Raw genomic sequence first — 11,659 nt, forward strand, 5'->3', positions numbered from 1 at the left:
CATCTCTGTCAGCCCTCCACTGGAGGATGTTCCAATTCAGACCAAACACTGCCCACTCCAGATCTTAAATGTTTATGCGCCCTCATCTACAGCTCTCCTAAGCCTTGAAACAGATGATATTTACATCATTTTCTTCCATTTCTGCACAGGACTGGGCTATATCAAAGGAACTTTTCTCAACAATTTGACAATTATGAGTTTCTGATATAACCACCACCCACTGTGAAGTCTCCTTTCATACTGAGGCTGGCACAGCAGCCATCTGTGGGCATAAACACAAACGCTTGGAAGGCAAGTTGACACGTTATACTTGCCTAATAAAAGATAAAATAATAGGGGAAGTCTCCTTATTGGGCCTATGATCTCCACCACCACAGGACTTGATCTTGGCTTAGAGTCCTCAGTAGGAGTCTGCCCTGTGGATGTTTAATCAGAAACCAGCTGTCTGCACTCATAATGGCAGCATTGCCCCACTGTGTACATCTTCCTGGCATGTAAGAGTACAGCATGAGGGTTCCAGATACAAACAAACCTGTCTGCAACAATTCCCCCTCAGCAGCCTGCCTTGTCCTCTTGGCACTAGAAATTCACCCAGCAGAAACCCTTCAGCTCACTCCCTGTTGGACTCCTTTAAGTCTGAGACTGAGGCATGCGATATCTTCAGGAATGAGTCCCTAGGTCAGGCATTCAACCAAAGGCAGAGGCAACAGAATTTATCTTGGACCTCAGGGCTTCTGCTTACAACACCTCAGGGAGGCTCCCTCGTCCAGCATGGAATTTCACCCAGCAACCTCACTATTGTGAGAGTGCCTTTGTGCCAGTTCCTGAACTGTCATCTTAACTGTCATTCCAGGGTTCTCTTCTCTGTAAGACACTTAGGGCTGGGCTTCTGAAATCTTTCTACAGAGGATAACCAGGATCACTAGAGGCCCACTGCTGTCCAACTCTACCAAGGGCCACTTGGTTCTGGGATTCTTCTCTACGGTGACATATTCATGACACTTCCTGACTCCTTACCCTCCTCCTGCGTCCATAAGGGATCACTACACCCAGGAGAGGCCATTCAAGATGGCTCTCGCTGCATGAGAGGTCCCCCTCCTCCCCTGGGCACAAAGGTGGCTTAGCAGTAAGTTAAGTGCTTTGCTGCTCCAGTCCTCACAGAGCAGCTGCCACTCCGACCCCTGACTGTGCCACACTCTGGAGGAGGCTCCACTTCCGTGCAGGTCTTAGATTTCTCCCTGTGTGACAAGTTCAGTGTCCCAGGAAATACTCTGCTCCTGCTTGGTTCAGTTTTGCCTCTCTGCAGATGCTGAATCCTGACTGGGCTGCTGGAACTTGGGACCACCTAGCTGAAATTGAGAGCTAATGTTTCACACATGAAATGTGTGCAGTATGTTCTCAGGTTGGCTTCTGTGCTATATCATCACGGCACCAGGAAGGAAAAGGTGACACTTCAAAGGACAGAAAGGAACAGGGAGCCAAAACCTACAGTTCACCTCCAGCAAGACTGGATCTGAGAGGTATGAAAAACGAGCTTGTGTGATTGGCAACAGTAAACTACCAGGGTTTGCTGGTTCCTGCAGCAGAGTGAACTGGAGCCTCACAGACAAAGGAGAAGGATCACATTCGTGGTTCCCAATCAAAAGGGAGAGAGTATGTGAAACGAAGGATAGAAAAAGACATTAACCTTGAGAATATGCTAATAAAGTACTCATCTGTCTTCCGGAAGCCCATGGCCTGGTAGAGAGCCAAAGCACTATACTGCACAATGCTAGTCTCAAGGACAACATCACTGTAGCCCTGGTTCCGTGCAAACTGGAGGACAGTTCTGACCAGTGCTTTCGCTATCCCCTGTCCACGATGCTGTGAGGACACAGACAGGCGAAAGAGCTGCAGCTGCTTCCTTTCTAATGGGGGATTCTTGACTGGCAGACAACCCACGATGCCCACCACCTCTCCCCCAGACTCAGCCACCCAGAAGGAGCCACGTGAATTCAGGTACGACTTAGTGATGTCAGCCATGTCTGCTTGCAAACTTGTAGACACATACTTTCTCCAAAAAAGCCAGTCAAAGAGCCTCAGGCAAAGGAGTACAAGGAGGCAGCACACTGTGGCCAGGAGCCAGGAGCCATAAACCAGGACTATGGTCAGGAGCATCCCAAGTAAGGTCAGGAGAGTCTGGGGCAGTGTTAACATACGGCGGAAAGAAGCAGAGGAATGTTCCTTCATGCCCCTGGAGAACAATTCCAGGGCCCTTTTGTGGTCCCTCTCCTGGTACTGGCGGATGTGATAAGGAGCCATGGGAGACCTCTGGCTCTCAAATATCAGTGATCACAGGGACAGCGAGACCTTCTTGCACAGCTTCCCTGAGCCCTGCAGGAGACAGAGGAAGCCATGTCAGTCCCCAAACCTCTCCCAGCCTCCCAGAAACCAGCGAGACTCTACAGACGACTGTGCCTCTGTCAACACCTAGGAGGAAGAAGGACACTGCTACCGGGAGAAAACATCAGGTCAGCGTCACCTAACAGCCCCTGCTTCTTCCTCTTCCTGCCATGTGACCTTGGGACATGTCCCTTGACCTCTCTGAGCCTGTGTGTCTTCATCTGTAGACCATGGTAAATCATCACCTGGTTTCTAGGTTGCTCTGAAGATTTACTACAGTAGGCTATGTGCAGACCTTCCCGGTCACACTCCTTATTTGATTACAAGTTATCTCACCTTGGATATTGGGGTATGCTGGAAAACTATGTTGTTCTGAGGGCTTTGCTTCCTCTTCAGGGTCCTGACACTGAACGCTCCTGTGTTCCCAGGCACAAGTATCAGCGGATCCTTTTTCCAGCAACTGGAAAGACTCAGTCCACAGAAAAGCAAAGCGTCAAAACAAAAACATTCCACCCGTGGGTCCTCAGCAAGGGTGTGGGGCTCAAGACCCATAGAGATCCCGAGTCTCAGCCCTCTGTCCCCTCACCTGGTCCTACAGTTGCAAGAATGTCCAGGATGGCCTCAGCTTCCAACGACACCCAGGAGAACGCACCAGGGGCTGATGAGGCTCTAGGGAGCAGAGCTGGTCTGACACTTCTTTAGCTGACTCCTGGTCAATCATAAACCAAAAGTCAAGGGCTGAAATGTGACACGGGAGGGGATCCTCATTTCGTCATCTCCAGATCTGCACAAGCTTCACCTGGTGAGGAAGCTGGCTCTGCCTGGCCCAGAGTTCCTCACCATTGTGGGGGCCTCCCTCTCCTCTCTGAACCCTTCATATCACAGCATCTTTCCTTCCAGAACACTCTGCCACCTCTGGCTCCCAGCCTGGTCCTTGGCACATAGCTGCTGGGAGAGGCGTGTGCTCAGGACAAGCTGGCCTTCCCTTCTCTCTGAGCTCTGGTTGTTTTAGGATGATGGATCCTGATGGTCCAAACTGACTTGCTGCCCCCTCCTAACCATCATGCCCTCACTCAGCCACCATGTTAATGGGACTGTTTTGCTGGATGAGTCCTTCTCAGCCCCTGCATTGCTTGTCTAGATACCAGGCCACACACAGTGCTCAGCTTTGTGAACTTGGCAGCTCTTCAGAACCAAGACATCATACTCCTCATGCAGATTAGCCTAGAACGTACCTCAACAAGTCAGGCAAGCTCACACAAAGGGGCACCCTTTCCTTGCAAGAGCCCTTCAGGAAAGCTAGAGGGTTTTAGCCGGATCAGGTTCAACCCTCTGTTCCCTGGCTCAGACCAGAAGCTGCTTCTACTGATATTCACCCCATCTTCAACATCCCACTTCTCAACACAACACACACCCTAGTCAACTCAATACCCAGAAAAATGTCTCCCTTGGATTCGTGTGCTGTAGAATTGAGTCCATGCTGTCTAATAAAGAGATATGGGACCCACAGAGCCAGGTCATTGCCTCCCATTCGCTTCCCAGTGGCCTCCCTTTCTTAAGAGTGGTATCTTGGTCTTGTGTCACTCGCTGCCCACACCAAGCCAAAGGCCCCCGGGGTTTGACTCTAGGGTCCTCCCTTGTAAAATTCACTATATCAGGAATGCTTGTCATTGCTGAGGGTGTTCACCTGCCCCCAGACTCCAAGCACCTGAGGGGCTCCTTCTATGTAAAACACCGCCCCCGCCTCCCCCACGTGGCTGCCTCCCATCCTCCTCACGAAAGCCCCCACTTGACAGAGTCAGAAGGTTCTGGGAAAGGACAGTGAATCTTCCCTTGGTGAAGATTCTTCATACGAAGACCCTGAGGGCCTCTAATGAGACCCATGAGAACGACTAAGAAGAAAGGCACCACTCCTAACCTCATCTCAAAGTCCACCTGGTTCTCTCCCTGCCAGCAACCCTGACTCCGCTGTGAGGACGACTCCTCCCATGGAAGGTGCTCTACCTGGGGGAAGCGGGGGCGGGAGATTGGAGGCTTCCGGAAGTGGCCGGCTTGTTTGAGGGGGACGATCTTCCGGGGCTGAAGGTGAGTTCCGCTCTCAGGGCCTGGCGGGAAGAAATGCTCCTCCCGTCGCGCTGACACTGTTCTTGTGTGACACCGCACAGATCTTCTGGCCTGTTTGCAGCACTCCCTCCAAGGCAGGGCTAGGGAGCAGTAGGAGGGGTGCACGGCACAGAGCTGCTCCGCTCGGCTCCGTTCGCCTTCTCGCTCCGCGGCGCCCCCTGGAGGCAGTGCTCGGCTGAGGCAGGAGGACGGTGTCCAGGGCAGCCTACAAGAGATGCAGACTGGATCAGTGTTACCCTCTCACCGAACACACATTCATGTGTGTGAATGCGTCAGACCCAGTGTAATTCTTTCTATTCTCTTGGGTAGACTGCTGACTCGTGCCAGACATCTGTGGATACCCACAAAGGATTTCGTCGCTACAAACCGGGAAAATTGCGATGAAAAGTCTGCTGAAATTGTGTTCGACCATCTGAAAGGAAAACTAGTATCTGAAAAAGAGGAAGAACGTGGCTGAGGGAGAAGGCAGCTTGGGAGGTGTTTCAGACATAGTAAACCCTGGTGCCTTGTTTTGTTTTGATATCAGGGGTTTTGAAAACTATCTCAGCAGTCAACACTTTAATTCTGATAGCACTGAAGAGGGTGTGAACAAATGCTACCTAACATCTCAAATGGAAGACCATCGGGTTTCCCTGAACATCCTTCCGGAAATAACAAGTATAAGAAATCAAAAATATTGTGGGCCGGGGACTGGTGCGGTGGGTGAAGTTCTTGCCCAACAAGCTCGAGCACCAGGGCATGGATCCCCAGCACCAATACCAAGCTGAGCCTGTGGGAAGCAGAGTTCCAGACTCCAGAGCAAGAAGCCTGGCCTAACTAGCTGAACTGTGAGCTCCAGATTCAGCAGGAAACACCCTGCCTTAAAATACAGAGTGGGAAGTGTTGGGAGGAAACACGTGCCGTTAACCCCTGGCATCTGAGCACATGAACCCTGCACGCCTGCACATATGCTCATGTGCACACACACACTGCACACAAACCCCAAAAGCTTTATAAATCTGTATTTTCATAATAATAGAGAAGAAAGAACGCTTGTGTTGTTTATTAATAACCAGGGACTTGTTTTTGGACTCTAATATTTACTTAGCCTGCAAGGTTAAGTTTATCACTGGATTTTGCTTGTATTCACTCCCTATGAAATTAAGAAATGTTAATGCAATATTCAAAATTATATGGGAAAATTAATATGGGAGTATTCATTGAGAAAAAAAGAATCAGGAGGTGCGAGTTTGTGCAAAATATAACAAGAAATGGTAGATGCACTAAGCTTGGGCTGCGTAGTGATATAATATGAGAATATCTCTTACTTTCTAAGAGAATGGAACTTTTGCTGGGCTCACAGTCAGAGTTAATAATGTACCTCAAGGTCACTTAAGACTGCCATTCTACTGTGTACTCAAACTGTTTCACCTGCCTTTAAGAAAACAGTGTGTTTCTAAGGCAGCACTCCCTAAGGACGAGGCTGTATTCAGCTCAAGCACCAAGACTGGGAAGAGCCTGGCATCTCTCAGCTGCTGCCCGAGCTGGAGATGAACTCAGAACCCAAGGGGCAGCTGGCAGAACTCAGCATTACCATGGCAAGAAAATCGAAATTGGTGGCGGTCAGAAAACTATCCTAATTTTTTTTTTTTTTTTTGGCCAGTTCCTTAGCTGAAATCATACCAGAAAATCCAAGCCAGGCTAGCTTGTGAATTGGAGAAAAGGTTTAGCGGGAAACACATTGTCTTTGCAGCTCAGAGGAGCAGTCTGCCCAAGCCAGATCAAAAAGCCATAGGGAAAATAAACAAACGCTCCCAGAAGCCACACACTGACAGCAGTTCAGACACCATCCTTGAGGACTGGGTCTTCCCAAGTGAATTGTGGGTAAGAGGACCCCTGTGAAGCTGGATGGCAACTGGCTCATACAGGTTCATTCAGATAGAGTTCAGCAGAAAAATATGACAGACAAGTGGAAGCTTTCTCTGGCGTGTTTAAGAAGCTCACGAGCACGGACGTTAATTTTGAATCCCCAGATTTTTGCTTGCAAAGAAAATGACTGGGGTCCCTGCTCCTGTGCTGAGTGGATCCAGATAGGTGAGTGTGTGGCCCCTTGGCCGGCCGGTCCCAGGGAACTGAGTACAGGCCCCCTCTAACTCCCTAAGCCTTTCTGGCCATCCAGCGGGGTGTTTCCTGTCTGCTGGCTCTCTTTAGCATATTCCAGCCTTCCCCCAAGCACCCCTTTTCATCTGCAAGCTCCTTGAATTCCCCGACTCAGCTTGCTCCAGGGCTCAGAGGTTGGAGAGCCATTGGGAGTGTCCTTGCCTCTGGAGCTTCTTTGTACCACCCCACCCTGCATCCCAAGCCTGCCTTTTTGTCTGTGAAGCCAGGCAAGAGGTTCCTGCTCCTGTGCTGAGATGATCCAGACAGGAAGAGATGGGCAGGCACCAATGCAAGAATTCCTCCAACAACCTGAAAAGCAACATGATAACATCAGAATCCAGTGAACATGAAACAGGAAGACTTGAACACCCTAACCCGGAAGAAGTAGAAAAAATTGACTTTAAACGTAACCTTATGAAAATAATTGAGACCCTTAAACAGGAAGTGAAAAACTCCTATAAAGAAATGGAAGAAAAGACAAACAAAGTTAGAAGAAATTAATAAATACCTCAAGTATACCCAAGAAAACCAAGAAAAAGCAATCAAACAGGTAAAGAAAACAGTTCAAAACTTGAAAACTGAAATAGAGGTAATGAAGAAAACACAAACCGAGAGAAGGCTGGATATGGAAGATCTGGGTAAACAAACAGGAACTACAGAGACAAATATAACCAACAGAATACAAGAGATAGAAGAAAGAATCTCAGGTGCTGAGGATACAATAGAGGAAATAGATTCATTGAATAAAGAAAACAGCAAATTCAACAATTCTTAACTCAAAACATCCAGAAAATCTGGGGTATCATGAAAAGATCAAACCTAAGAATAATAAGGGTAGAAGAATGAGAAGAATTCCAGCTCAAAGGCCCAGAAAATATATTCAACAAAATTATAAAGAAAACTTTCCCAACCTAAAGAAGGATATTCTTATGAAGGTACAAGAAACTTACAGAACACCAGACTGGATAATAAAAAAACAAAAACCATTCCCTTAACATATAATAATCAAAACACAAAACATATAGAATAAAGAAAGAATACTGAGAGCTGCAAAGAAAAAAAGTATACTTTATATGTCAAGTAACATATAAAGGTAAACCTATCAGAATTATACCTGACTTCTCAATGGAAACCATGAAAGCTAGAAATTCTTGGATAGATGTGCTGCAGACACTAAGAGACCATGGATGCAAGCCCAGACTACTATACCCAGCAAAGCTTTCTTTCACCATCAATGAAGAAAACAAGATATTCATGACAAAAACAGATTTAAATAATACGTAACCACAAACCCAGCGTTACAGAAAGTACTAGAAGGAAACCTCAACCCAAGGAAGCCAACAACACCCACAATAGCACAGACATCTGACAACCCTCCACCAACACAACTCAAAGAAGAGAAATACACAAACACTACCACAAAAAATAATAACTGGAGTTAACAACCACTGGTCATTAATATTGCTTAATATCAATGAACTCAATTTACTTATAAAAAGGCACAGGTTAAGAGAATGGATATGAAAACAGGACCCAACATTCTGCTGTTTACAAGAAACACACCTCTACCTCAAAGACAAATACTATCTCAGAGTAAAGGGTTGGGAAAAGGTTTTCCAAGCAAATGGACCTAAGAAACAAGCAGGTGTGGCTATCCTAGTATCTTACAAAATTGATTTCAAACTAAAATCAGTCAGAAGAGATGGAGAAGGATACTTTATACTCATAACAGGAAGAGTTCATCATGATGAAGTCTCAATCCTGAATATTTATGCCCCTAATATAAAAGCACCCACATATGTAAAAGAAACTTTACTAGAACTCAAATCATACATGAAACCCCACACACTAATAGCAGGAGATTTCAACACTCATCTCTCACCAATGGACAGGTCAACCAGACAGAAACTTACCAGAGAAATAAGAGAACTAACAGATGTAATGAATCAAATGGACTTAACAGACATTTATAGAACATTCCACCCAAACAGGAAAGAATATACCTTTTTCTCAGCACCTCATGGAACCTTCTCAAAAATTGATCACATTCTCTGTAAAAAAGCAAACATCCACAGATAAAAAAAAATGGAATAACCACCTGTGTCTTATAGGATCACCATGGAATAAAGCTAGAATTTAACAAAAATTCTACCCCAGAAAGCCTACAAACTCATGGAAACTGAACAGTCAACTACTGAATCACCCTTGGGTCAAGGAAGAAATAAAGAAATTAATGCCTTCCTTGAATTCAATGAAAATGAAAATACAACATACCCAAACGTATGGGACACTATGAAAGCAGTGCTAAGAGGAAGGTTCATAACACTAAGTACCCACATAAAGAAAACGTAGAAAGCTCACATTAGAGACTTAACAGCACAGCTAAAGATCTAGAAAAAAAGAATCAGACTCACCCAGGAGGAGTAGAAGACTGGAAATAATCAAACTGAGGGCTGAAATCAACTAAATAGAAACACAGAAAACAACCCAAAGAATCAATGAAACAAAGAGCTGGTTCTTTGAGAAAACCAACAAGACTAACAAACCCCTAGCCAAACTAATCAAAAGACAGAGAGAGAGAACACTCAAATTAATAAGATCAGAAATGAAAAGGGGGACATAGCCACAGACACAGAGGAAATTCAGAGAATCATTAGGTCTTATTACAAAAGCCTGTACTCCACAAAATTGGAAAATGTAAAAGAAATGGACATTTTTTAAGATAAATACCATATGCTAAAATTAAATCAAGACCAGGTGAACAATTTAAATAGACCTATAAGTCACAAGGAAATAGAAGCTGTTGTAAAACTTTCCAACCAAAAAAAAAAAAAAAAAAAAAAAAAAAAAAAAAAAAAAAAAAAAAAAAAAGCCCAGGACCACATGGTTTTAATGCAGAATTCTACCAGAACTTCCAAGAAGAGCTAATACCTATACTCTTTAATGTGTTCCACATAATAGAAACAGAAGAGTCATTGCCAAACTCTTTTTATGAAGCTACAGTTACCCTGATACCAAAACCACACAAAGATTCAACCAAGAAAGAGAATTACATACCAGTCTCACTCATGAACATCGACGTAAAAATTCTCAATAAAATATTGGCAAACCGAATCCAAGAACACATTAAAAAAATCATCCATTATGATCAAGTAGGCTTCATCCCAGAGATGTAGGGCTGGTTCAACATACAAAAATCTATCAATGTAATCCATCATATAAATAAACTGAAAGAAAAAAAACCATATGATCATTTCATTAGATGCTGAAAAATCATTACACAAAATTCACCACCCTTTATGATAAAGGTCTTAGATTAGGGATACAAGGTTCATATCTAAATATAATAAAAGCAATACACAGCAAGCCAACAGCCAACATCAAATTAAATGGAGAGAAACTCGGAGCAATTCCACTAAAATCAGGAACAAGACAAGGCTGTCCACTCTCTCCATATCTCTTCAACATAGTGCTTGAAGTTCTAGCAATAGCAATAAGACAACATAAAGAGATCAAGGGGATTCATATTGGAAAGAAAGAAGTCAAACTTTTGTTATTTGCAGATGATATGATAATTTACATAAGCGACCCCAAAAGTTTTATTAGAAAACTCCTATGGCTGATAAATACCTTCGGTGATGTGGCAGGATACAAGATCAACTCTAAAAAAACCAGTAGCCCTACTATACACATAGGATAAAGAAGCAGAAAGGGAAATAAGAGAAACATCACCTTTCACGATAGCCAAAAATAGCATAAACTATCTTGGGGTAACACTAACCAAGGAAGTAAAAGATCTATTTGACAAGAATTTTAAGTCTTTGAAGAAAGAAATTGAAGAGGATACCAGAAAATAGAAGGATCCCTCATGCTCTCGCATTGGTAAGATCAAAATAGTAAAAATGGAATTCTACCAAAGGCAATATATAGATGCAATGCAATCCCCATCAAAATCCCAACAAAATTCTTCACAGACCTTGAGAGAACAATAATCAACTTTATATGGAAAAACAAAAAACCCAGGATAGCCAAAATAATCCTATACAATAAAGGAACTTCCGGAGGCATTACCATCCCTGACTTCAAACTCTATTACAGAGCTACAGTAATGAAAACAGCTTGGTATTGGCATGAAAACAGAGAGCTTGACCAATGGAATTGAATCGAAGACCCAGATTATTAATCCTCAAACCTATGAACACCTGATTTTCAACAACGGAGCTAAAATTATAAAATGGAAGAAAGAAAGCATCTTTAACAAATGGTGCTAGCATAACTGGATGTCAACCTGTAGAAGAATGAAAATAGATCCATATCTATCACCATGCAAAAAACTCAAGTCCAAATGGATTAAAGACCTCAATACAAATCCAACCACACTGAACCTGATAGAAGAGAAAGTGGGAAATAGCCAGCAATACATGGGCACAGGAGACCACTTCCTATGTATAACCCCAGTAGCACAGACAATAAGAGTAACAATGAATAAATGGAACCTCCTGAAACTGAGAAGCTTCTGTAAAGCAAAGGACACAGTCTTAAGACAAAAAGACAACCCACTGAATGGGAGAAGATCTTCACCAACCTGGCATCACACAAAGGCCTGATCTCCAAAATATATAAAGAACTCAAGAAACTAGACATTAAAATTCTAAGTAACCCAATTTAAAAATAGGGTACTGAACTGAACAGAGAATTCTCAACAGAAGAATTTCAAATGACCAAAAGATACATGTTCAACTTCCTTAGCTATCAGGGAAATGCAAATCAAAACAACTTTGAAATACCATCTTACACCTGTCAGAATAGCTAAAATCCAAAACACCAATGATAACCTATGCTAGAGAGGATGTGGAGTAAGGGGAACACTCATCCATTGCTGGTGGGAATGCAAACTTGTATAACCACTTTGGAAATCAGTGTGGCGGTTTCTCAGAAAATTGGGAATCAACCGACCTTAGGATCTAGCAATACCACTCTTGGGAATATACCCAAGAGATGCCCGATCATACTA

The 11,659-nt window shown here is 44.0% G+C and overlaps 1 protein-coding gene and 1 pseudogene across 3 annotated transcripts; one reads left to right on the forward strand and one right to left on the reverse strand.

Moving 5' to 3' along the window:
- Positions 1 to 1,533: 1,533 nt before the first annotated feature.
- Positions 1,534 to 4,707, reverse strand: LOC119806383 (N-acetyltransferase family 8 member 2-like). 3 transcript variants are annotated; one of them, XM_038318088.1, is made up of 4 exons: positions 4,387 to 4,707; positions 2,969 to 3,091; positions 2,719 to 2,842; positions 1,534 to 2,373 (listed from the first exon to the last, which is right to left on the reverse strand). In XM_038318088.1, the coding sequence occupies exon 4, from the start codon at positions 2,299 to 2,301 to the stop codon at positions 1,621 to 1,623; it is 681 nt and encodes a 226-aa protein (XP_038174016.1). In that variant the 5' UTR covers positions 2,302 to 2,373; positions 2,719 to 2,842; positions 2,969 to 3,091; positions 4,387 to 4,707; the 3' UTR covers positions 1,534 to 1,620. The 3 variants fall into 3 exon arrangements, with proteins under 3 accessions (XP_038174016.1, XP_038174015.1, XP_038174017.1); XM_038318087.1 differs by having other exon boundaries at positions 4,301 to 4,707; XM_038318089.1 differs by having other exon boundaries at positions 2,719 to 2,851; positions 4,301 to 4,707.
- Positions 4,708 to 5,824: 1,117 nt separating this feature from the next.
- On the forward strand, positions 5,825 to 7,005 carry LOC119807177 (annotated as a pseudogene).
- Positions 7,006 to 11,659: the final 4,654 nt, after the last annotated feature.

Source organism: Arvicola amphibius, chromosome 2 (assembly GCF_903992535.2).
Source record: "Arvicola amphibius chromosome 2, mArvAmp1.2, whole genome shotgun sequence".
NCBI classification, from domain to species: Eukaryota; Metazoa; Chordata; class Mammalia; order Rodentia; family Cricetidae; genus Arvicola; species Arvicola amphibius.